The sequence below is a fragment of the Panthera leo genome, chromosome C1, assembly GCF_018350215.1.
Source record: "Panthera leo isolate Ple1 chromosome C1, P.leo_Ple1_pat1.1, whole genome shotgun sequence".
Classification (NCBI taxonomy): Eukaryota; Metazoa; Chordata; class Mammalia; order Carnivora; family Felidae; genus Panthera; species Panthera leo.
The window spans coordinates 84,237,022-84,264,266 of NC_056686.1; the positions used below are offsets into that span (position 1 = coordinate 84,237,022).

The 27,245-nt window shown below is 38.6% G+C and overlaps 1 protein-coding gene and 1 long non-coding RNA gene across 3 annotated transcripts in view; one reads left to right on the plus strand and one right to left on the minus strand.

Moving 5' to 3' along the window:
- Positions 1-2,562: 2,562 nt before the first annotated feature.
- The window catches only part of LOC122228123, a 50,653-nt gene continuing 25,970 nt past the window's right edge, over positions 2,563-27,245 (minus strand). Inside the window, exons 4-9 of the long non-coding RNA XR_006206435.1 lie at positions 23,809-23,942; positions 23,299-23,406; positions 16,238-16,308; positions 5,927-5,963; positions 4,654-4,688; positions 2,563-3,181 (exon numbers count right to left, since the gene is read on the minus strand). This is a non-coding gene — a long non-coding RNA (uncharacterized LOC122228123). The remainder of the gene's footprint in view (positions 3,182-4,653; positions 4,689-5,926; positions 5,964-16,237; positions 16,309-23,298; positions 23,407-23,808; positions 23,943-27,245) is intronic.
- PLPPR4 (phospholipid phosphatase related 4) overlaps positions 11,927-27,245 on the plus strand; it is a 40,072-nt gene continuing 24,753 nt past the window's right edge. For both annotated transcript variants that reach the window (XM_042953008.1, XM_042953009.1), the window contains exon 1: positions 11,927-12,735. In XM_042953008.1, coding sequence (XP_042808942.1) covers positions 12,514-12,735 — 222 coding nt within the window. In that variant the 5' untranslated portion in view covers positions 11,927-12,513. The remainder of the gene's footprint in view (positions 12,736-27,245) is intronic.

Consider the following 27,245-nt stretch of genomic DNA (forward strand, 5'->3'; position numbering starts at 1 on the left):
CTGTGCTAATTTATCTCTATCCCTTCAGTACCTGGTACAGTACCATATATAGAATAGCCCTTCAATAAGTATTTCTTCAATTGTTACATTTAAATTTTTTCCCAAATTTTAAAATTGAGTTGTGTATGATGTCAATGAGCAGCTGATCAGCAATAGAAAAAAACATTATTTTCATTAAATCTAGTAATTTTCCTTTCTAATCAATACAACAGTTGGTTTCAGTATTCAAATGGCATTAAGACCAAGGTTCCATCTGCTTTTTCTGAAATATTGGTTAATTTACTCTAATTTGCATGCCATTTTAAATAACCTTGAAAGAACTCAGCACAGATTGAACAAATTAAAGATATTTGTATAATGTGGCTTTTGCCATTTTATGACATTTGAAGGTTTAAAATTTCCTCTGAATAGTATTTACAAAGGCAAATGGATGTCTAAAATTTAAATATTACATTAAAATTCTCTCTACTGTATTTTATGGCATATTAAGGAATATTTTTAATTTCTGTCAAATCTTTTGTGAAAAATAAACCATACATTGTTCTGTCTGCATTATTCCTGTGTATATGAAGTCATGTCACAAATTCACTGTGCTCTGTGAATTCACATCCACAGATATGACATTAAAGAGTCAAGACAGATATTTCAGTGGGATAGAGGGTTGTTTAAGAACTCTGCCATGAGAGCGATTGGTGAGAAATGGTATATGCCGGAAAATGTCACTGTTTATTCTGGAGACAGTAAGATGAACCACGTGGGTTCAGAGTAAAGTCAAACTAAAATTTAGAATTAGTGAGAATTAGGATAGATGGGGTAAAGGGAAATTCTGAAAGCTGTTGAATATCAGGGGTCAGCACTGCATTCCATTAAGAACCCAAGAGAATATTTTACATTTTGTGAGCTACATAATCTTGTGTCACAGCTACTCGACTCTGCCACTGCAATATCAAAACAGGCATAGACAACACAGAAAGGCTGTGTGTGGTTGTGTTTCAGTAACACTATTTATATTATTTTTTTAAGTTTATTTATTTACTTATTTAGAGACAGCATGAGTTGGGGAGGGGCAGAGAGACAAGGAGAGAGAATCCCAAGCAGGCTCCACACTGTCAGCACAGAGCCTGATACGGACCTCCAATCCACGAATCAAGTAACACTATTTACAAAACCAGGCTGGATTTGGCCTGTGAGATGGTGGCTCACCAACTCCTGCTGAAGAGGGTTCCAGGACCCCAGAAGCTAACTTGTTGTTTGAAGGAACAATGCTGGAAGACAGAGAACCAAAAGCCTTACCTTTCTCTGTGGCATCCTGGCTCCATTTGCTGCCAGATCTTGGTCCTCCACAATCCCATGCAAGTTAGCCCCAGGCTGCTGAGATTCTCATGGTGACTTGGAATCCTGCACAGTCTGCAGCATTGCCCACTTGGAGACTAAGCAAGAGTTTTCTCATTTCACAATCCTACACACATCCACTGTTCTCAAAGCACAGCACCATGCCAGGGCCAAGTCCAGAGGGACTTCCAAACTTAGTTACATATCCCTCCAGAACTAGCTCTTCCTTAACAATTCTTGGGTCCTATCATTCTAGATTCGGGTCATGAAACCAGAAATACTTTTCCTTCTGGCGAGTTCCTCTTGAGAGTCTTTATGTCTCCTCCTGCCAGAAGATCTCTTGTTTAGGGACACCATAGGTCACCTTGAGAGTTGCCCTTAATTTTGATTTTTTTTCACCCTTAATTGTTAAATTGGGGTCAGGGTCTGGGTCTTTTCTTCCACAAAGACCCTAGCTTTTTATAAAACTGATTCATCTGTCAACATATCAAAGAAAACAGAAAAGTAGTCCCCTGGCAACAAAAGTATGATACCCTTCTCTAAGGATAGTGAGTCCTATTCAATTTACATTTCCCCATGCCAACCCTTTTCAAAGCAGAGATCTGCTCCAAGGTGACTTCTTTCTTCTCCTATAGAATAAATATGCAGTTTCGCTTTACAAAAGGAAAATTTAGCCCTGTTTAAAAGAAGCTCTTATTCAGGTGTGAGATCATTTTCTTGGGATGCAAGAAGCTTTTCCTGGAAGAGCTAGACTTTCTAAATTGAATGGAAGCTAAGTTATCTAAAATGCAAATTAGACCAATACTGCATATCTCGATTCTTTTAAATTGTCAGTACCCCATACTTTATTCTATCATCATCTCACATGTGCTGGTCCATCACATGATCTGAAGTTCGCGAATCAATATTTGTCAATCCCAGTTAACCCCAGTGAGTCGTGTACAAAGACAAGATGTGCATAGTTGCAAGTAGTGAAGCTCCACAATCACTGTATATGAGGGGTTCATGGACACCTTTGTCATCACTTCTTCCTGAAAATTGTGGGTGGCAGCAAATTATGCAGTGGTAAACAACTTGTGTTGAGGTTTAATTTGTAGTATATTAGGATACATTTCAGGATGATGGCATGGTAGGATTATGGCTGGAAATCAGTTAGACACTGACTAGTAACACCTCATACTTTATTCCCAGAGAAATGCTCTTACAATATCATTAGTATCAATCTTATAGAGTGTGTATTACACAGAAACTTTGGGTTATAAGTGACAGGAACTCAAAGAAAAGCAACAGGCACAAGTGGCTTGGAAAGGAGGTGATTATCAACTCACATAGCTGAATCTCAGAGAAGCTTGTGTTGCGGCTGTCTTTGTGGCCATTGAATTCAAGAACTCAAAACTCTCAGGAATCTGTATCTTTTGTACCTTCTTCTCCCTTCATGTCAACTTTATTCTCTTCTACTACTAGGAGACTTTCTTCATTTGGCAGAAGGAACGGGACCATGGGCAGCTTGGGACTTACACTGTCACAGCCTTGCTACCAAAAAGGGGTGAAAGGGAACATTTCCCTCTGACTCTAGTTAGAAAGCCCCTGGGAGGGTACTCTGATAGGCTCCTATTGGTTTTATGACCATCTCTGGGCAAATATCCACTGGCAGACCATAGGGTATCATACATGATAGGACTCACTTCAGTCATGTGCTCACTCCATAACCAATATGTGGTGAATTCTGTGACAGTAAATGCCTCCATGCCTCAGGACAACATATTGGCTTGTATTTGGAGAAGAGGTCCTACCTCAGAGGAAGGGATGGATGTAAACCAAAGAACCAGATGTTTCCAATGCCTGAGATCTACAAAAGACAAACAATTGATGAAATAATAGTTTACTCAATTACAAATCAGTAACTTATATAATTCAATCTAAAGGGTGAACCAATGAATCTAAGGATTCTAGAGTTTATGAGAACCATCTCCACATTTGCAAAGATCTGTCACTTGTGACTCCATACCTGTGTGAAATCAACTTTGCATTAATTTTGTACACCAGAACAAAGTCCAGAATTAATATACCTATTTTCCAATTACTAATGAACAAATTTTTATCAAAGATGTAATTAACTAAAGGGGTAAAAATTATTTTAAGTATATAATTTTCATGTAGTTTATATATTACTTTGAAATTAAACTGTAATTCTATTTGTTTTAGTTTAAAGTTATGCAACATCTTAATTTTAAGAACTCTATTGCTTTAGCTCTTTTCATAAGTGTTCGAGAGCACACTGTAAGGATAAAAGGGGTGTGAGTGGCAGCAAAAGTTAAGAACCACTGCTTTACATCATCTTACATTGGTTCCCATGTCTTTTAATAATTTTTTCTAAAATCTTTTGAACTCCTGTCCTAATTTTTCTTATAATTGTTTATAAAACATAAGTGTGGTGACTGTAGTTAATAATACTGGATGGAATATTTGAAATATTGCATATTTGAAAGTTGCTAAGGAGTAGATTTTAAGATTCTTCATCAAGAAAAAAATTAATTATGTATAGGGATGGATGTTAATTAGAATTATTGCAGTGATTGCTTTGGAACGCATATGAATATCGAATCATTACATTGTATACCTGAAACTAATCTAATGTTATATGTCAATTACACCTCAATAAAAAAAAACATAATGATTATATCATGACATTCAAATTAAGAGGGAACAGAGAAAACTTTTAGTTTTTTATGACAAATAAAATGAAATTCCCAGTCTACAGAGGAGTTGAATAGCCAAGGAAACCAAGATAGATGGAAAGATACATTCAAGAGGCACTTAAGTGCACAGGTGCTCAGAGAAAAAAAAAGACCACTAACATTTGGATTCTAGAAAATTTTTGGAGCTCCTAAAGCCTAGAGACAAGGCTAGAAAACTTCACAGGGAAAGTGAGTCTTCAGTAGAATTTAGGAGAATTTCAGATGCAGTATTTACAAGAGCGCATGGTTGGCTACACACTGGGAAGAAATCAGAGGATGCAGATCTGCTTGATTGGAGCACATTTCTCCGTAGCTTCAGAGGGAGGCTCAAAATTCTCATGTTGGACTTATTATTATAAAAAATGTATGCAATCAAAGGGTAATTACAGAAGGATTGAGAAAACAGGAGTCATTCTGGACTAATTAAAATAGATTCTTATTTGTGTGTCAGACACTTTTCACACTTCCTGTGAAAATTGCCAATGTGCTGAAAGTGTTGAGAGAGAAGAGAAAGGAGAGAGAGTGTGTGCTTATCCCAGCAGGATCATAAATCATAAAAGCCTAAATTAATGAAAGCACTTACTCAGAATCTTTATTGTTCCAGGGTTATACCAATCACTGTAGGGGAGACTAAAAATTATGGAATTCACTTATTCAAAAAGCATTCACTAAAGTCTTGAAATGTACAAAACACTATACCAAGGATTGTATGTTGGGTCTACACAGGGGACAGTGGAGGCTTAGACAGAAAGATTGGTGGAGGCCAGACCAAAGAAGCCCTTAAATGCCAGCCAAGAGACTGGAGAACATTGCAGCGTTTTTAAGCAAATAAGTGACATGATCAAAATTGTACTTTGGGAGAAATAAAATTAAAATCAAAATTAAAGAGTTGATCATAGGGGCTCCTGGGTGGCTTAGCCAGTTAAGCATCCAACTCTTGGTTTCGGTTCAGATCATGATCTCACGGATCGTGGGTTCAAGTCTGGTATTGGGCTGAATGCTGACAGTGCAAAGCCTGCTTGGGACTCACCCTCTCCCTCTCCCTCGGCACCCTCCCTGCTTGCTCTCTATCTCTATCTCTATCTCTCTCTCAAAATAAATAAATAAACATTTTATTAATTTTAAAAAATGAATAGTTGATTATAAAATGAAGATACAAAGCCAGGGAAATTGACCCAGAAGCTATTATAACATCATAGAAATAATTCTTCATTAAGAATTGAACAAAATAGTGAGAGCAAAAATGTAATGGAGAGGATGGATAGAAGAAATATGACATATGTCATTCCTCCAATTCACTCCTACAGGTGGGAATACAATTTTAGATTAAAATATATCAAATAAAATAATCAAGGTCATAATCAAGTGCTACATTGTGCAGTACAAAATAAGGTCCACTGTTGTTCAGACAGAGGTCTAGAAGAGCATGTGAGATGTATGTGTATTCCAGGAGATGGGAACAGCATGTGAGAGGGTTCAGAGGCAGAGTGAACATGGTCCAAGTATGGCTCAAACAAGTTCATCAGAAGAGAGGACACAGTCTGCAGAGGGGGAAATGAGGCTGTTCAACAAAGATAAAGAGTGTCTGGTAGATCTTTTATTTAGAGGGGTGTTGTATGGCAAAAAGAGCTTGAGGGACAGAGCAAACTTTTGCAGGAAACCAGGCATTAATTGATGCCAATGGAAATAGGGAAGACACAAATATGAAAGAACAACATTTCACTGGAAATTCAAAAGGATTTGGAGACTAAATGTAAGGGATGAAAGGCATGAATAAATCCAAGATGATGGCAAGATTTTTATATTGAGTTGTTGGCTCTATCTTATACTTTAATTAGTTGTTGCTTGTTACTTACCAGTAAGATAGTAGAAAACCTTTTACCCAGTGTGACACTGAAAGAAAAGGAATAGTCAATTTATGTTCATGTATTTCTCAAACTTTTCATACATAAAACAATGTATTAATACAGCACAGTATGGTAAAGTAAAAGAAAATTAAGGGCAGCTACAGAAAACTTAGTGGGAAAAATTAATTATATTTTTATGGTGTGTAATCATGAAGACAAATCAAATTTTAGGGGAATACATTAAATATAAAACTTCCAAATAAAATCCATTCAATTTTTTTAATGAGAAACTTGAGCTTACTTCCAAAAATATGATTTTTGTAACAAGGAATGGATACATACATTTTCTGATCAAAATTTTTAATTTTGATCTCTCTAACTTTGTGATAGTTACCACTGAAGAAAATCTTTGCACAAGTAGCTGTTACAAATCTAAAATCATTGCTTTACAAGCATTGAAAATATAACAACATTTGAAATTAGATTGGACAAATCCAACAACTCTGCTTTCATTGACCAAAGTAACGTGTAAACTACTTGTGGTCACTTTTTTAAAGCTTATTTATTTATTTTTGAGAGACAGCGTGAACACAAGTGGCAGAGAAAGGGGGAGAGATAGAATCCTAAGCAGGCTCTGTGCTGTCAGCACTGAGTCTGAAGAGGGGCTTGATCTCACGAACCATGAGATCACAACCTGAGCTGAAATCAAGGGTAGGATGCTTAACTAACGGAGCCACCCAGGCACCCTTCTTGTGATCGCTTGGATATTTTAAATCCAATTAAAATTTTTATATCAAATATGTCAAAACAAAAATGGTGCTCTTATTTCCAAAATGTGTATGAGTGTGTTTAGGGCATTTTCACCCCATGAAAGTTACGTTGGGGTGAGAAAGTCTGTGGCTCACATGCTCTGCCACTGACTGTCTGGATGGCATGTCCAGTTGGTTTCCAGTTCTTGGCCATGTTCAGTGCATTGGGGTGGAACATCGATTTCTGATGGCTTGCAGCTCTCTGGGCATGCTGTTATATGATGCTCCACCCTAACCAGAATGCTTACAAACAGAAGCAACGTGCACTGAAGGACTTGCACAGACCCTGCCATACCCCTAAAATATAAGTATTTTGGGGGGTAGTTGTAACCCATTCTCAACACATCAGTATGTCAATGCACACCCATAGCAAAGCTCCACAATGCAACTTTTTGTTTGGTTCCTGCTGTCACCACTATGGGATATCTTGGGATTACCACTACTCTCAGAGCAAATGTATATTCCTGTGGAATGGGACTCACTAGAACTGGGTAAGTCACCTTTTATCATGCCCTGGTAGGGAACCACAAGGGACCATGGTGGGCAAAAGTCATTGATAGTAGAAAATGTAAAACCCAATTACAAATTATCTCCTGCCAGAGAATACTGTTAGGTGTTATTTTTTAAGTTCTTAAGTTAATCCTTAAGTTAATAAGTGTCTTGTGATCCCTTTGTATTATTTAGGGGTTTTTGGTTGCAGCCACAGACGTGGACTCTGGCTAAATTTATGAAAGAAAGAGAGAGGGGATGAGGGAGAGAGACAGAGGCAAGAATTTATTTTAAAGGATATGGGAAATTTTCAAAGAAACAGAAGAAAGAAGAAAGTCATACTTCTCAAAGGAAAAGAACATGTCACTTCTGAGAATTGAAAGACCAAAAGAAATTGCTGTTCTCTCTGCAGCTGCCATGAATCAACATCAAGAGTTTTCCATCTTGCAATCACTCCCTTCAAAATTCCAATTCTTGGGGAATTTATTCCATTTGTTTTCACTTGGCGCCCCATCCCCACTCCCCTAGTTGACCTGGAGAGGACTGAACACCTAAATTACAGCTTTGACTGCAGGAGTGGACAGTTCTTCATGAAAATTCAAGATACTATCACAAGAAGGAACAATGGGTCTTGGACAAATAAGATGTTTGTTAGATGTTCATTTTACCATTCTGACTCTCTTTTTAGGTGAGGAAACCAAGTCCCTGAGGTAAGATGTTCTCTTCAATCAATGATGAGGCCAGAATTAGAACATCACTTTCCTATCTGTCAGAACTTTCCTCATTTTGCTTATTTTTCTCCTTCATACATTCAGTTCTTTTAACCTTCTCTCTTTTAGAAAAATGAAATAATATCTTACATTGTCTCCTGAAAATGCTATGAAGTGGGCTGGTGTCTGAGAAATACATTACTAAATAAAATATACTTTTTTTCAACCTTAAAGATAAATGTCAGACAAATATCCCAAGGATGAATACTTGCCAAAGAGCTGAAAAAGAGTTTGTATTTGGCTGTGAGCACCCAAAACCAACACATAGGAAAACTACTTCTTTCTTATCTCAGGACTCTGACAGTTTTAATAATCATGTCAAATGCATTTTCAGGCATATTTTTTTCCAGGTTATTTGTGCCGTGAAGTACTCTGTCTTGTGAAATGTCAGAGCGCTGCATGTTCAATGGGTGCCGTTTTTCATCTGAATGCACTGAAATAGGATTTCCAATGAAAAATATTCAAGTTCTGTGAGGCATGTTAAATTGTTTTTAATGCCGCCATTATCATGAAGACTTACAACTAGCAACATTCAACACACAAGTTCTGCACTTGGCCCAAATATGGACGTACATGGTGAATGTGGAATACAGCATTCTTTAGTTCAGGATTGTCCTCTAGTAGCTGGAGGTCCGACCACCTCTAGTAGCCTCAATGCTGGAAGTGGCTCCAAGGTCCACTCTTCCCAAAGCCTTCCTTGGCCACCACACTTAAGAAGTTTCTCCATAGTAATTACAACCACACCCTAAATGTTTCTTCAGTAGTGTACATCACAAGAGGTAATTATATGCTTGTTACCAGAGGCAGAGTGTGTGGCCCTTAAGATCACAGAGCTTGGGGCAATCTACTGGGTTCAAAAACTCAGCTAATTTCAGTCATTGCCCTTAAATATAATAGCTAACCTCTCTGAGTCTCAGGTCTTATAACCGAAAAATATGACACAATGGTATCCAGTTCTTAAAGATGTTGTAAGCTTTAAATGAGGTAAAAGGTGCAAAGCATTTTTAACAGTGACTTGTCTGTAGTGAGCATCATGTAAGTGCTTTCTATTGTTATGGCGAATTTATTATCCTGTGTCTTCTCCCTTTTCACGTGCATTAGACTCTGGTTTCTGTGAGGGCAGGAACCGTATTCTATTATTTTATCCAGTGGGTATCCAGGAAGAAAAGTGCCTCTTGCATAGTGGTGGGGAGGGGTCAATCAATATTTGTAGGTTGAATGGATGGACAGATGAATGGATGGACCAGTTTGATAACATCCCAAGTGCTCTCACATATATTGTCACATTTGAGCTCCCAAGTGCTGCTGTCAGGTGGCACCAACACATCTCTCATTTTATGTATTAGGAAACTGAAACTTGGAGTGACTTGCTTGAGAGCAGACTTCAACTATAAATCCTGGACTTGAGCTCAGGTCTCTGACTCCAAATCTCATTTTCTTCTGGTTCGACCTTTTACTACTTAATGTTTTCCATCTCTGAATCCTCTCTACAAGAGTACTCTATAAAAGAATTTGCCTTGTTCATTGCATTGTTTTCAACATCAAAAGTTAAAGTACGTAAAAGACATTTTAAAAAAATACATCACACTCTTACTTCAATGTAAAATTACTATTGTGTTTAGTATTTGAGGGATTGTATGAGGTAGCTGGATTGTTTTGTGAAATGATTTTAGAGGGGAAAGAAAATATTTTAAAAGAAGTGGGATAGAAGAAAAGAGCATCTGGTCAAGGGAGGGATAAAAGATTTACAACAGGAATTGGCTTTGAATTCTGAAGCATTTCCTGATCCTATACCATGTGGTCAGATCAAGCTGGTCTGACCACCTAGAGGAGAAGGAAAGTACCTTCCTAATGTTTCAATAATTTATTGAATTATTGAGGTGTGGTCAGCATGCATCTCTGATATTTTCTCACACGCTTTCAGTTCTTGGCTAATAAAAATAGGGGGCTATCATTTTAGCCTTCTGTTTCACCTCCTCTTTATATAGAAGAGCTGAGTTTCCAGGATGATAAATTAAAAAATCTTCCAACTTATTTTTTACCGCCACCACAAATTGCAAATTCTGTTGAGGTACTAAGAAAGTTGAAAACAGAAAACACACGCGGGAGAATTTTGGTAGTAATGAGAAGTATAGTCACTGATTAATAGCAAGATGACTGGTAAACAGGATCAACTAACAATTATTGAACATTTAGTATGTGGATGAAACCATGTTAGATGGTTTTATATGCATTGTTTATTTCTTTTCACCAAACCCCCACTCACCTCCATCATTTAATTTAATTGGTTCATGCATTCCTTCAACAAATATTTACTGAACAGTTATTTGCCAGGCACAATTCCAGTTACCAGACAGGACATATTAATCTTTTAGAGCTTACACTCTAGTGGGAGATAAAGTCAATAAAAATTGACGAATAAATACTTGCTAAACTATCAGATAGTGGTAAGTCCTATGAAGAAAAACAACATAATGAGTAAGGATAAAGAGTAATGGAGGCCTGAGGTGATTAGTGCTATATAGGTGGAGTGAGTAGTCCTAAGGAGTTTAAATTTGGGCAAAGGTATGAATTAAGTAAGACGTTAAGCCACACAGTGTTGACAGAAGAGCATTCCTGGATGAAGAAACAGGAAGTGCAAAGTCCCTGAGGGAGTACAAAGCTAGACTGGGACTGTCAGACCATTAAGGCATAAAGCAACATCAGTAAGGTCCATGAATCAGGCAGGGCCCCTGGACAGGGCTTTAAGAAAAATGTGAGGAATTTAGATTTTTCTCCTGGGTGTGATGGAGAGTTCTTAGAGGGTTTAGGCAGAAGAATGACACAATTGGATTTACTTTTCAAAAGATCATTCCAGCTCCTGTAAAGGAAACGATTTGTAGGACATAGGGCTAGCAAGAGTAGAAGCTGGTAGAACAGTTAAGAGGCTGTTGTGCCAGTCCAGGAAAAAGATGGTTGTAGTTGTGGAGAGTGAGGGATGGGGCAATTCATCAGCTTCGGAAGATAACACAGCTCTCTTCTGATTACTTCTGCTTTCTGAGTGAAATGAGTTAAGTTGTGAGCTGAGAATGACAAGATTTGAATAAAGAGTAAAAGGTGTGAGTTGTTCCTCGGAGAGTAGAAAGTGAGCAGACTATGGAAAAATACTAGGATTGTGGGATATTAGGGCCTGTTTGAAGTTTGTGGTCATCAGTCTAATGTGAGACAAGACCACATGGCTGTGTGTTCTTCCCTACCCACCTTCAGTTGTTCCGGTGAGGGCAGGTAATTGGGTTTAGTTTGGGCTGGGATTCTGCGAGTGAAGTGTGGTGCATAGGGAGGTGGAAATGGAGTTTTGTACAGTGGGGCTCTGGAACCCAAGCCCGACAGAAGAAAATGAAAAAAAGAAAAAGAAAATCAGACTGTCTCCACACTGTCAAAGATCTACTGGAGTGTGCTATAGACTGAATATCTGTGTCCCCTCGAAATTCCTATGCTGAAACCCTACCCGCCCCCCCCCCCAATGTGATGGTATTTGGAGGGGACATTTGAGAAGTAACTGTTCAGATGAGGTCATGAGAGAATAGGAATTGGACTGAGAATGTTGGCATTGGTGGTCAGATGCTTCAAATAGAGACTTATAAGATATTGGAAATGACCAGAGGCACATCATCATGGAAGTGAGCTATCTTTCTTATTACATAATACAGTGTTTTTTATTTGCTGTGTGTTTCCCCCCTCTGTATTACTTGACCCTTCTAAGTTGTCAAAATCATTACAAAATTGAGACCAGCCAGGCACACTGCCAACAAGGTGAAGGACTTATTTTAGATTGTTGATGTCTGAAGAGGTGCCTCTGTGATGCTGGCTTTGTTGGGGACGTGTGATGCTGAGGTCAGAACATGTCCTGGCCTCTGGGCTCAATGGGTATGCCCACACATCTGCCCCATCGTTGCAGGGAACCATCCCCAGACAGGTGATGGTGTTCATCAGCAGGAAGAGTCGCTGTTGCAGGGAGCCAGGGAATCTCCTAAGCAGAGAGTCCTTAAAAGGGGCCGTGCCGTCCTTCCTTGAGAGCAGCCAGCCTTCAATTAGTTTCCACCACGGCCTACTTTTCAGTATGGGATCCAAGTTTTAATTTCACGCAGGTAGAGGTCTGTGTTAATGCCGTGGGCCAGTGCGCAGGAGCTGGGCTTCTGCTCTCCAGCAATCCTTAAGTAAGCGTTCCTCGAGTGGCCCAGGGGGCTTTCCAGGCGGGTGTGGGTGTCTGAGCTCCTCAGCCTCTCTGCTGCAATATCCAGGGGTGCGTCCCCCCTTTTCCGATTCTTGACGTCAAGCTCTGACAGCGCGAAGCCTCGCAAGGGCGGTGGAGAGCAGAGGGAGGGTGGCAGGGAGGGGAAGCCATTGCAGCAACAGCTTGTGGGAGAGAGCTGGACGTCTCTAGGTGGAGAAAAACCGGGAGCGAGGGCCAGAGTAGGGGAGGAAGGAGTCCTGCCGGTTTAGGGAGCCTCTTGCTGCAAAGAGGGGTGGGGAGAGGCGGGGGCGCTGCATGCAACGCGCTGGCTCCAGCGGTGCCCGCGGGGAATGTGACATCAGCGGCGCCGGGCGCTTGCGGCTGGAGAAGGCAGCTCGCCTCGGCTGCGCGGTGCACACCTCGCCCGGGGGAGGACGCGGACCCCGGCAGGCGGCCGGGATGTCGGCGAAGGAGAGGCCAAAGGGCAAAGTGATCAAGGACAGCGTGACCCTCTTGCCCTGCTTCTATTTCGTGGAGGTGAGTTGGTGCAGCGCCTTGGCGTAATGCAGATCTCGCTGGCAGCTCCGGAGCGAATTCGGGTCCTGGACGGTGCTGGAGGCGCGGACACTGTGCCGGGGTGCGCGCCGCTGCCCTAAAATGCCCGACCCTCCCCCTTCCCCTAGGTTTCTCCGGAGCTCCCCCGAGTGTCCCTGTGAGTGTCTGCCAGCCAGGGGTGATTATCACTAGCGGTGTCGCTGCTAGGTGGCCTGCAGGGAAGAGATACCTGTGTGAGTGAATGTGGGGCTAGTTCCCTGGCCCTCCTGTAGCGCCTGTGTGCATAGCGTCCGCGGCCCACAGGGGCCATGATGCCGATATTTTGGGATGTGTGTTTTGCGTCTGCAAGTACGTATCTAGAACTCTGTGAGCTTAGGTCTGGGGATGTTTATAGAGCATTAGAATCACTGATTGCTTTATTAAAAAACAAACAAACAAACAAACGTTCCCCTGTTATGATTTCTATGGTGCTCACATCTGCTTCTAAAATTGGGTCTGCATCCCTAGGCATCAACCTATTGGCCCTTTTCCATGGTTAACAAAAATTACACATATACGTGTATATATGTATTATGTATGTACATATGTGTGTATATATCTGTAGTATTTTTAAAATCATCATCTGGTTTTGCATGATTTGTACATGTCCACTTTTTCTGTGCTGAGCAGTATTACAGATAAGCGACTGACATGGAGCTGTAGTGATAATGAACCTCGAACTTACCCAAATGCAGTATTTAAGAAAGAAACAATTTATGGGAGGGTTATAAAGATTGACAGGTACAGTGATTCCATGCACGATGGTCCATTGCATTAGGAAGACATTTTTTAAACAAGAGGTTTATTAAGTCATAGGTAAAAAAAGAGATGCATTGGGTAGGTTTAGGGAAATTAGATGGTTTTAGGCACAAATGTATGTTCTGTAATTGAAGTCTGATTGCATAGAGAATTATAAGACTGTTGCTGAGTTAAAAAAATCCTTCATTGGCTGTCTTTTCAGCCAAATATGGAGGTTTAGCACTTCCAAGTACAGACAGTAGACTCTGTATTTGATGATTGTGAGTCTTATCTATATTGAGGGACAGCCACAGCCTTGAAACTTGGGGGAAGGGACACTGTCAGATTGTTTCTTGTACAGAACAGTATATTTGCAAATTTGTCTTGGGTGTCCTAAATTTTAAAAACGGTTTCAGTTATCAGAAAGATGTATGTGACTTGCATAAGTGTCAGAAAAATGATGGGTGACTCCTTCATCCATGATCCATAGGGGGGAAAAAAGATATCTTGTTTATTTAAAGTAATTAGTTGAGTCATTTATTTTTGCCCTTTCTCTTTCACAAGGGATTTTGAGGCCATGGTTTAGACAATTTTGTTGAAATATAACAGAGAGTTTTCTCAAGAAAAACGTGGGCAGCAGAGGATTCCATGATGAAAAGGGAAAATAAATAGAAAATGGGATAACTGACTTTAAGCTAAATCATGTCAGGCCACTTGTCGCATTGCTAATCCACTGTGGTTTAAAGCACTTTCATTCACGTCTGGACCCCTTATGTGTTCTAGGAGAAATCAGTTCATTTCTGGGTTCTACCTCCAGGATGGAGCACACCTGAGGTCAGCTACAAGCTGACTACATACGGATTGCGGCTGTATGGCTTCAAGGAAAATACTTCTTTGAAAGAGGATGCAAACCAGAGAATTAAGAATATGCCTTTAAAGAGTCTGTGTGTGCACTAATGCATTTGAAATGTGTCTATTGGGACAGCTGGCTGGCTCAGTTGGTAGAGATCACTCTTGATCTCAGGGTCCTGAGTTCAGGCCCCACATTAGGTGTGAAGCCTACTAAAAAACAAACAAACAAAAAACCAAAACCTGAAAATGAAGTTTGTCTCTAGGAACAAACATCTCACAATTGTTACTTTTTTTCTATGAATGGAAATAGTCCCCAAATCATTACATTCCCTTTGACCTATTCAGATACCCTCTACAAATTCCTTAGCAAGGCAAGCTATAAAACAATTACTTGAAGACTGCGCATGGAGTTTGAATGAGCATTAATGACATTACATCTTGGGGGTAACAGATTTCAAAGGGAGAGCCACAAAATTGGATTGCAAATTATCTCCCTGAAACTTCAATGCATGATGAACCACTAAAGAGCCTCTAGAAAATGGGAGAAGACATTAGTACACCAATTATTTAAGGGGTTGACAGGATGCCCTACCAGGCTTCTTTGGAATGACTCATTTTGAAACCAGTGAGAATGAGCTTTATATCTCCTTTGGAGGATGAATAAATAGCACAAATTAATATGTCAGTAAAATGCTCTAGAATAATGACACTTTGTTTTACAACATAGTTTCCCAGGACCTTAGTAATTAAAATAGAAAAGTGAAACATGAGTGAATCTTCCATCACAGATCAGCCCAAAGCACTTATTTCAAGCCTTTCTCTGTTACTTCAGACAAAAATTTAAGCCACCTCTTTGCCAATTTCCAGAGCTGGTTTGGATTCCAGAGCATTCCTGAAATTGACCTGTCTGAATGGAGAGAATAACTAACTGAGTGCTATTTACAGTTTGTACAAGGATGATGGCAACCATTTACGAAGCACTTAATAGATACTAAGAATAAAGAAAGCTAAATGCTTTACGTGCACCATCTCATTCAATTTTTAAAGGTTCTCATTAAGAAAGATGCCGTTATTATGTCTGTTTCAGAGAAGAAGAAACAGAAACTCAGGACATTCAACAACTTGCCAGGGTTTAAAAGCAAGGTCAAAGGTAGAGCTGAGTGTTGATTCAAAACACGTGCTCCTAACCACTGCACCACCTGTCTCTCTCAACATGTTGAAAGAATATTCACATAGGTAAAGTTACGGCCTATGGTCTCCCACTAGTAAACATCGGAACATGTAGTTTAAAGTAACGGCATATTGATAAAGATGACAGTTTTTCCTGATAACAGACCAACTTTCCCAGCTCAGGCTGCCTCTAGGTGCAAAGGGTTGATGGACGGTGTATACTCCCCACATTAACTCACTAATTAGTGGCTAGTGTCCCCACAACAGGGAAAAGGGTGGAGACCCTGGCAGACTATGTGCAGTGTCAGAGCATGGAGATTATATCCCGTGGGTGCTGGCTTGAGGTGTTCAACCTCTAACATCACCACCAAACTCAATGTTAAGCAAACATTAAATTACTGGAGAGCATTAATTTTTTGTACACCTTTGGTTTATACTGCCAATTGTCTGCTGATAAAGGAGTTTATGGTTGACGGTAACTAAATACATGAATATTACATGGTGACTTTAAAAACACATGATGATTTCCAGCAGGATACCTCACTTTATGAACAAGTTTGTTTCTTCGGTTTGGCATTGTTCAACTTGAAAGGAACTCTCAAACAAGCACATCCAAAGCCTTATCAGGTTCAACAGAAAAGCAGGTTAAAAGAGAATGTTCCACTGAAGAAAAGGTTTCCTTTACCTTTAAAGTTCCAAAGCACTCTCCAACTGGTGGTTGTATCACTTACGATGACAATTGCAGCCACAGCATACCTAGGATTAGTGAAAGGTCTTTCAGGCTTCATCACCCAGTAGTACATGTGATAAAGCTGAGTGTGTGCCTAATGCATTTTCTTTATGCAAGCCATCATAATGGCTGTACCTATGCTCAGACTCACCATTTTGTTCTCATTAGTCATCCTATTTAAAGAAATGGGTTCACATCCATTCAGCATGTAATGGCAACAAATGACAAATACTTCTAAGCCCACAAGGTATATTTCTTAATAAGTAAATGGGAAAGAGATTCTTTTCATTTAAATGTTCTGTTTTATGACATACATTTTTATGATTAATCTAATGTTTATTTTGTGGAGATAGAAGAGCTATGTTTAACCAACATGCAAAGATATTTTTATAGGGCTACAGATACACATAGTTTCAAATTCTTGTTCTTTGTACACACACACACACACACACACACACACCTACACACATAGTCATGCACAAACATAGGTGGAGTGAAAATATCATCTCTCTCCATTAAGCATAAAGTAATAGTATCTGAAGCCTTACATATTCGAATATTTTAAACATTGCAAACTTGAAATTGTATGGATAGTTTTCACTAGTTTGAATGTTGTACTTAACAATGGGTATGTTTCAGGATTTTGTTAATGCAGGCTAATTACTATAGGGCTGGTAACCAGACAATGTGTTCAGGAGTAAAAGCCATTGTTTCTCAGTGGCTGTCCTACCTGGAGAAGTTCCAAAAGCCTTTGTTTGAGCACAGATACCCTGTATCAGTCAGAACACCATGGTCAGTCTGAACACCATGTGCAGATATTCTCGTGCCCTGACAAAACATTAATCTGATTTTTTTTCCTGCCCACTGGAGAGTGTCCACAGATTCTTAGTTGTAGCAAACCTTAATTCACAAGATTTCTGTTCTAGCTCATGATCTATGTGAAAATTATATAACTCATTTGATCCCCTTGCTGAGAAATATAGCTAGCTTATTTTCTTCTACATAAACTTTGGCATCCGTAAGAAGTACAAAATCACATTTGTGCATTGCACATACCAAAATAGTAGCTGTAGGTTTCTCCCTTTTCTAGATGGCATGGAGAGAGAGTCTGCTCAAAAAAGTACTGCAAACATTGCCAACAGAGATGAGCTGACAAATCGTTCCTCCTCTTTTAGAGTCACAACGTGCAAAGTCTTTTGATGAGAAACAAGAAGGAAATGGAGAACATAATAGATTCCTAAGTTTTAGAGAGATTAAATGAGGACATTCCCACAAATACCAAGTATTTGGAAATAGGCAGAACCTGCTATTAGGAAAATCTGTGCTATTCCTAAGCACCAACGCTATCCTACTGTGTCTCCATGGCCAAGTCACTCATAATGTTCTTTGCCCTACTTTTCTCTAACAAGAAAAAAAATATTTGGCTTCTACAGACCTCAAAGGAAATTGAAAATAATGATAATAATAATAGTAATAAAACAGAATAATCAACTTCAAACCTCCTTTATGTGACAGACCCTGTCCATATGATACCTTTACTACTGACAACTACCCTAGGGGTTCCTGGGTGGCTCAGTCGGTTAAGTGTTCGACTTTGGCTCAGGTCATGATCTCATGGTTCCTGGGTTCAGGCCCTGTGTTGGACTGTGTTGGACTCAGAGCCTAGAGCCTGTTTCTGATTCTGTGTCTCGCTCTCCCTCTGTCCCTCCCCCACTTGTGCTCTCTCTCTCTCAAAAATAAATAAACATTTAAAAAAATACTGAGAAGTACCCTAGAAGGTAGTATTAATATTGTATTAAGGTAGTACCAAGAAAGTATTATTATCCCTATTTTTAATTTTTTTAAAGTTTATTTATTTGGACAGAGAAAGAAAGCGAGTTGGGGAGGGGCAGAGAGAGAGAGAGAGGAAGAGAGACAATCCCAAAAAGGCTGTGTTGTCAGCATAGAGCACAGCACGGGTCTCGAACTCATGAACAGTGAGATCATGACCTGAGCCAAAATCAAGAGTCAGACACCTAACCGACTAAGCCACCCAGGCACCCCTGTTATCCCTATTTTTCAAATCAGCAAACTGTAGCTCAGAGAGCTAAATATTTCTGGAGACACACAGCAGTGAAGTGAAGCAGCCAGGATTTGAGTGCTGGTCCATCTCGCTCTCACATTGCCATCACACCGCCCTCTCTCACACCTGCTCTCATGAGAAGGCTAAATGTGAAAATGCAATGGGATGGGGATACTGGGCTCTGTGATGCCTGGGCTAGCTTCATGGTGTCTGAAGGCAGGTACTTGGAAGATGTCTGGTTGGGGTTCCCTTTGAGTTGTAGAATAAAGTTGTTCTCTTTATTCATCTGCTACACTTGGCTCCATTAGTGCTATCTCCTTCTCATAGTAAGTTATTTCATCCAGACATGGAGGTGTAGATGACACAGTATCTGTCCACCTATAAAGGTGCTTCCTTTGGGAAGGCACAGAGGACATCCATGAGTCTCCTGTGGAGACCGTACAAGCAGCTGTGGATGGAGTGACAGGGAGGAGTTGGAACTGAAATAAAGCTTAGAAAAGGAGAGTATGCAGTTCTTTGGAAGAAGGGATCCCCAAAAGAGAACAGAAACAGAGAGAGGCCAGGCCAAGGGGGATTAGGAGAAAATATAGACGGTAGGAGTGAAGTGCACGTGAGGGTTATGGAGATCCAATCTGTGAGCAAATCATGGAGACTCCTTTAGGCATTTGGGTTGTCTAAACTGGCTTGTTAATAAAAAGCATTTAAGGCACAGTTGTTACTATTTATGTTGGGAATGTATTACAAATATTATGCACAGCACAGGCTTTTTTTCAGGCAACCTCTCTTTAAAAAACAAAGTTAAAGCAATGTTGTATTACAGAATTAAGTCTAATAATCATGCACTCCAAGAACATCTGGTTTGATTCCTCTATCACAGAGGAGAAAATTGCAGCTTGAAAAGGTTAACTGAGTTACCTAAAGACACGCTTCGGTTAATGTAAGGTCAGGAATAGAACGTGAGTCTCCTGACTCCTGTTCTAGTGCTCAGTCCTAATTATTACTATTTCTAGAATTCCTCATATTAGAAAATTTCCCCCTGGATTATAACACTTAAAATACAGGTCATTCTAATTCTGCATGTGAGCAAATTGTGCTAGCTGTTTGAAAGTTGTACCTAAATACCTAGGGCACACATTTCATGATACTGCATTGCAATAATCAATATGTTAAAGCCATTATGGATGATGGATCTTCTGCTTTTTCAAATTGTTAGCTTCTTTGAGAAGCACGTTTATAGCTAGAGGCATCTGGGTGGCTCAGTTGGTTAAACATCCAACTCTTGGTTTTAGCTCAGGTGATGATCTCACAGTCCACGGGATCAAGCCCAGAATTGGGTTCAGTGCTGATGGTGTGGAGCCTGCTTGGGAGTCTCTCTCTTCCTCTTTCTCTCTTTCTGTCCCTCCTCCACTTATGCTGTCTGTCTCTCAAAACAAATAAATAAAACTTAAAAGAAAAGAATACGGACATTTAAGAAAAATAAAAGCATGGTTACAGCTATAGATCATAAGATTGGAAGTGATATTTTTCCTTCTCATTGCCTAACTCCCCACTGATAATTTCACAATTACTTGCTTTGCATGAGGTCTCTGACAGACAGAAAAGGAAAGAGGATGCATTAAAGAGTAAGAATATAATCTATATCATCAATAACAAAGTAACTTTGAATTTTCTATTATAGCGTAGTGTAATTTTTCACATATATTGTCTCATTTGATCCTTTAAATCCAACTGAGGAGTAGATATTAACTCTGTTCTACAAATTAAGTAACTGAGACGCAAGAAGGTCCAAGAATGTGCCTGAAACCCAAGTAGTCCTATTCTCCTACGCTGGCCACAAGAAAAGAAAAGAAAGTTTGTATTTAAAGTGTGAAATGTCTGGGGTGCCTGGGTGGCTCAGTCGGTTACATGTCTGACTTCAGATCAGGTCACAATATCACGGTTCATGAGTTTGAGTCCTGCCTCGGACTGTGTGCTGACAACTCAGAGCCTGGAGCCTGCTTGAGATTCTGTGTCTCCCTCTCTCTGTCCCTTACCTGCTCATGCTGTCTCTCTCTCTCTCTCTCTCTCTCTCTCTCTCTCAAAAATAAACAATAAACATTGGAAAAAAATAAAGTGTGAAATGTCTAATTATGAGCATCTTAGCTTTCTATGGTTTCTTCTAGAATTAACTAGCTGAGAAATGTACTTCCAGGTAACTATGCAATGGAATAATCTCCTCATGGTCATGGGTTTTGGAATGTGGAAGCCAAGGATAAAGATGCTAATTCTGACACAGTTAAGATGGAGGTGTTTTTCCTGATCAGTAATTAGATACTGAATCAATTGCCCTATAGGTCCATTACTCTTTCGTTGTTTTTAAATCACAAAGAATTTATGTTAATTAACATAAAGGGGAATAATTGCTTTCTTATTTGCTGTAACAAGATGGCTTCTGTACATTTTTCTAGAACTGACATTAGACCCCTTAGGTATAGAATAAAGCAAAGAAGAAATCTAGGTAATTAAAATCAGTGTATTTTAAGGAAAAGGTAAATGAGGTATCAGTTTATTTAATAGACTATTGTTTGGGAGTGGGAATAACAGAACTATGTGTGAATATGTTGTCTATGATATAATGTCCTCACCAAAAACCTGGGCTGTTCAATTGCCTTAGCAGTAAAACTGCCATTTTATAAAGTCTTAATCATGCTTCAGAAACCAGGTCCACATACACAGAATCCAAAGAGACCGATCTTAGAACAACTACTCTCCAAAAAGGGGAGCTACAATGAAATACCAGGGTGTAATCTGTTTGTACCTTCATGACATTTATTCATTTAATAAATATTTATTGATTGCTTGTTATGTGCCTTTTAGTTAAATTAGGGGAAATAATATGGAACCATTATTGGCATACTTCCTAGGCCATAGTAGAATTTCAATAACTTTTCACTGAATAGATGGAATAAAACAGCATTAATATGAACATAAATTCATCTTTAACTTTCTCTTTCCAGCTAGGGGAGACATTTTTATTTGTAAAGTAAGTGCTGATGAATGTCGCATCAAATATGTTGCCCTGTTTCATGGATTATTGAACAGGGAAGGATTAAATCAGTCTCCAAGGTCTATGAGTCCTCATCTCTTAATTATACTCATTTTGTGATCTAAGGCATACCTATGGATTTTTTAAGATTTGAGACTTCAAGGAGAGGTGATATTTAAACAAAGAATTCATTGTTTTAATTTTCAGAGAAAACACTTTTAGTTACATAAGGTACCCATGCTAGCAAAGATTGGGCCAGTAATTCACTTCCTCCAAGCCTCAGTTTCCACCTTTGTAAAATGGTGAAAATACTGTGGACATGTTAGTTTTTGTGACTGTTTGGTTATGTACAAATTATATAATATGGCTAACAATTTCTAATGGAAATGGAATGCTTAGTAAATGAGCTTTCTCTTTCCCATTTGCCAACACCTATCAACTCATCATCTTATCTAAAGTAAACTTTCTATGTAGCTTCAGACATTACTAGATTCCTTGGAAGGAGTTTATTTTTCTGATTTTTCATACCACATATTTTGGTATATTTTATAATGTGCATACAGTAATAATTTGTTTCAATGCATAAATACATAAAACATGTGCTTATTGGATTGCACACTCATTTTTATTGATAGAGGCACACACACACACACACACACACACACACAACACATACACACACAAAATGGAAAGCATTTGCTTTGATTACCCTTACTTAACCTTGTCAGTGGAAGAAAATCCACATTTATTGAACAACTTCTATATACTAGTTTAACACTCTATTGCAACTCCTTTCTCTAAGGATGTTGGTCAGTCCACACTCTTTGAGACCCTGCCATTCTTGACTTTTCGGAATTCTATGGTACCATATATGAACTCAGCAGCAGCAGCTATCAGGTGCAAATTATACATCTTCCCATGTTTCAATTAGGCCATCTATGAAATTTAAAAAAATCATGTCCTACAAGAAAAGATGAATCAAAGGATAATCCAATCTTTGGAAATAAGTGACCTCATTTAGACTATTAGGGTGAAATTCATTGGAATTTTTATTGAGACAGTTGGGTATGCCTTAAAGTATTAATAAGTGTTTTTGCCTCCTGTACAATGATCTAGAGACACGTGCATTGTAGCAACTGAGATTTGCATGCTTCAAATATAAAAAGCTTCCAACTGTAAAGATTTGGGGTTCTCAGGAAAACATAGAAAGATAAGTAGTTACCTACTGGGTAATGTATACTAGAGAGACAAACATTTGAAGCTTTTCCACCCTACGTTCTCATTAGGTGTCTAGCCTTCAGTTGAATTTCATACATGTAGGAAAAAAATTTATTCACTGATGCTAGATTCAATGATGTTTAAGTCTCATGGACAATATTGGTTCTAGTGACACTTTAGATAGTTAAACCAGGAGATAATTAAGATAATTTTTTTCATTTTTTTTAACTCCACCATCTAGAGCAATAGAAATAGCAAGGAGCAGATAATAGGCTGTTATTAAATTTGTGCTGTATTAATGTTACATTGGTCAAGAAGTCTGTCAACTTAATTAATGGAGATAGAGAAATAGAGACTTGTACGGAGCCTCGGCTTTGATCTTAGCCTTGGCCTCAGGCTTCTCTGGCTGATTTGGAAGGCTAATGGTCCTTTAGGTCTAGTTCGAAACAGGGAAGAAATTGCTAAGACTTCATTGCTCAAATATGTGTTCCAACATGTCTAAGAAGGACGCAGGGCAGCACCTCCCAGAAGATGCCCGCTCTGTGGGGCTATAAGACTACAGAGTGCTCATTCCAAAACCCCCAGCCCACCTGACTCAACAGGCTAGTCCCTTTCTCCACCACCACCCTTTCACTTTAAGATTGCAGAGGTCAACACAGCAGAGGAGAGGAAAGATGGGTAATAGGAGATGACCCCAACAAGCACAAATACCTTAGTGAGCTGTGCTGCAGTCTCACATTCTTTTCTGTGTTCTTTCTTCATTTTCCAGGCCACATGAAAAATCATAGTAAGGACAGCAATTTCTAATCTAAGCAGAGGCTGTTAAGCATAACAGAGGGGCAGAGACTGAGTTTGGGCAGTGAGGCAACAGCATGATAGGGCTGCTTAGCTACACATCCCAGATGGCTGGGTTGCCATAATCAGAGGCTGCTCAAATCTTGGCATATGAGTAGGGTTAAACAAATCTCTAATGGATGGCTACTTCTCAAAATGGGTGGGGAGGTTGCTTAAAAATGTCATTAGCCACAATACTGCTTCAAGATCCCTCCAGCTCAGAGACATTTCCATCCTCCTGGGCCACCTTCAAAAGATCTGTGCATGGTTATCAGGTGAAACTCTATAAGTCTGCAAAAGGGCACACAAACTTGTACACACACACACACACACACACACACACAAATGATCTCATTTGCTTTTTGACTTTTGGTGCAAACCACTTACCTTCCTAGGTTTTCGTGTTGGTCAAGCAATCAGCAGTAATTAGATTAATTCATTTCCAAGTTTAGTAATAAAATGTGCCTCTTTGTCAGATGTACTTGTATCCCATGTTACAGTGTATTTGACTTTCGATGCATCTAAAAAGAAGCACATGATACAATTACATTTAATTTAATCACAGCCTTAGAATGTTGGGAGATAAAACTTATCAGTGTTCTGTCTCACATTAACAAAACACCTTCAGTATTTCTTTTATATTCATTGGTGTCTTTCACAGGTACATTAAAGTAAATAAAATCTTTAGCAGCTTTGGAAAATCTTTAATCTTGAAGGTTGACTCATAATGTGCAACTAAGTATGCATCTAAGTATGGAAGAGACAAGCTTGAAGGAGAGAGAGTCTCATGAGACATTGTTAAGTTCGAATCTAAAAAAATAGATTGGAAATCCCTTTGCTGGATAATTGATACATCAAATAAAACATATCAAGCACATAGTATACACTCAATAAATGTTTGTTAAATAGATCAAATAATTATTACATAATAGAAAATATAAACTTTTATAGTGCTTAAATAAAATGGTTTAATGATAAATTGATACCTCAATTTAGTAAGCAACTAAAAATTTTTTTCAAAATACTGATATCTCTAATTCAATAATGTCTATGTATATAACATAAAATTTTATGTCAGTAAAATTATATGTCAATTTAGATCTCAAAATCAGAACTTTGGTTTTATTATTCCATATCTCAAATGTGTCATTTTTAGTTACATTTCATTTCCCTGACATTATTGCATGACAATATTTATATATTTTTATTTTACCCTGTGTTGTTTCATATTAGGAAGTATTTATTGGACCCTAAATGTACTATGTACTTCCTTTGTAAGACTGTTCAGGTGAAAATAGGTATGCTTTTCTATATGAATAAAATAAGTAATAGTGAAAATGTCATTTAATGTAAGTATATTAAGATTTTAATTTTTCAAGGAGACATCAAAAAATACATGCACAATTCCCAGAAGAAATTGTAAGGTGGCATCCATAGTATATAAAGATAAGATGTACTTTATATTAATGTATTTTTTTTATTTCTAAACATCTTTGTGAAGGCAAAGGTCAGAGGTGGTAGTTTTAGCAAAAGGCAGTGGGTATAATTAGGTTGCAAACATGAACTAAGGTGCTATGTTTCTTGAGTTTATAATCTAGCTAAACAGCTGTATAATCTTGCACAAGTCTTGTAATCTGTGCCTCAGTTCTCTCATCTGTATGGTGGGGTCAGTAATAGTGCCTAACAGGTTTTGTGAAGATTGCATGAGTTCAGAAATTTAAACTACTTTAAATGGTACCTGGAAAATATTAGTAGCATTAAATTGCTACTTGTTTCCATATTTCTAAAAGTCAGGTATATGTTCTAAGGGAAAAGAAATTACAACTGTAGAAAGATTTAAAAGCAATTACTTTTAACAATTGAAATACAGGTCTCCAGCCTCAGGTCTTAGTCTAATTTGGTTTGAAAGACAAAATGCTTTCCAAGACAATGCACATACTTCACTGTCTAATTATGTAAGGGGAACAAATCTTCAAAACCTAAGGTTAAAATTGGTGATTACAAAGCTTACTGCCCCAAGCCTAATGCTGAATCAATATTCAGGTAATGAAACAGACATGTATTATTATTTTAAACTTTACTAATTAATCACTGAATGATTGTAATTAGTGCTTTTAGAGCTATAAAGATGTAATTTATATTTGGATATAAAGACATAAGACAGAGTTTTCCCATTAAACCTAACATATATATTGGGTCTGGTTGCTCTTCCCTATTAACTGCGGTTGCTAGTTGAAGGACTTAGTTTAATTTTCTTGTGCTCTTTAATGTTTAAAAAAATCATTAGAATGCTAGAAATTTGCAGTAGGAGCATGTTCTGTGGTAGAGGTAGGCAAGGATCTTTTAACATGGGGATTTTTCTTTTATTGTATTAACCACATGACAAGATCTATGTAAACCCTAACATCTCTTTCAAACCACCCATACATGTATGTATTTATTCTACATTGAGGCTACTGAATATGTCCTTTGCTATGCTAGGCCCTGGGGATAAAGAAGTGAATAAGAACATTTCTCTGTTCTCAAGGGTCTTATCATTGAATAAAAGAGAAAAGTGAAGGAACAACTGCTATCCCATAAGATAATCACTGTGAAAGAAGCAGTTAGCAAAAGAGATCCAAAGGAAACATTAAAGACAGGAAAGCATCTGGAGCTTTAAAGGTGCCCAGTTCCTGGAATTTTATACTAGAAGTTACTTACAAGGGAAAACAAAAGTGAAGATAAAAGCAGGAAACATCCAAGATACAATTAAAGGTTCTTAAGATACTGCCAAAAAAAAAATTAAAATTATATCAGAGAAACTGCACAGGGAAGAACATTTAAGACCCTGGAATATCATATGATTAAGAGCGTGATTTGAAAAGTGCCTCCCACCTTTCACTCTTGATGCCATTTAAACCCCTCGTACACATGGCCATCTCTGGCCTCTGTCCTTAAGTGGCATTTCCACTGAAGCCTGGGGCTATTCTTTCCTGAAAAGCACTAGACTAATGCCAGATGGTGACATGTGCCAGGATGGCAGCAGGGTGTAGTGGGGCGTGTGCATCTAGGAATTTAACAGATTAGGTTCCCCACTCTGGCTTTGTACTTAGAAGCCAGACATGCTGTTTAGCTTATCTAGGGCGGGGTCTTTTCTTAAAACTTATCTTAAAATTCTCAAAGAGGTTATGAGTATTAAATTAGATAATTTATGGGGAATTGCCTAAATAAAAACCCAAGAAATGTTCTTGTCTTCTTAGATATGTGTTGCTACTCCATAAATTCTATTTTTAGTAACTGAAAGCGAACTGAGTTCTAGAAAGGATGAATAGTAGATTTGAGCATAAGAGGCAATTTTCGTGTTTGAGTGGTAAAGAAACTGGTAGAGAAACTGTTTAAGAGGTAAGGGTTAAGAACTGGGTGACTTTTTTTTCAAAAGGCACCTGTTTCCTGCAACACCCTCCTCCCGTTTGCCAATTGCAGCCATTGTACCAATGTTGAGCGGGAAAGCAATTTGTGACGCATTAGCAAAGAAGTTGTATATATAGCATGTTTCCTGGACTTAGGCACCTGGGAAGGAATGTGGGTACTCCCATTACCAGCTTTGTGACCCCTGGACAGTTTATGTAACCTACTCTGTCTCAGTTTTCTCATCTGTAAATTAGGAATACCAATAGATACTTTACAAGGTGTGGACTGAATGGAGCAATCTATAAAAGAACTTAGCACAATATCTGGCACCTACATCCTCAACATATATGCTATGTGATTGTTAATAAATTGGCCATGCTTTGTGTTTATTTAATACTAATGTCCTGATTTCTTTTGGTTAAATTCAGCGAACA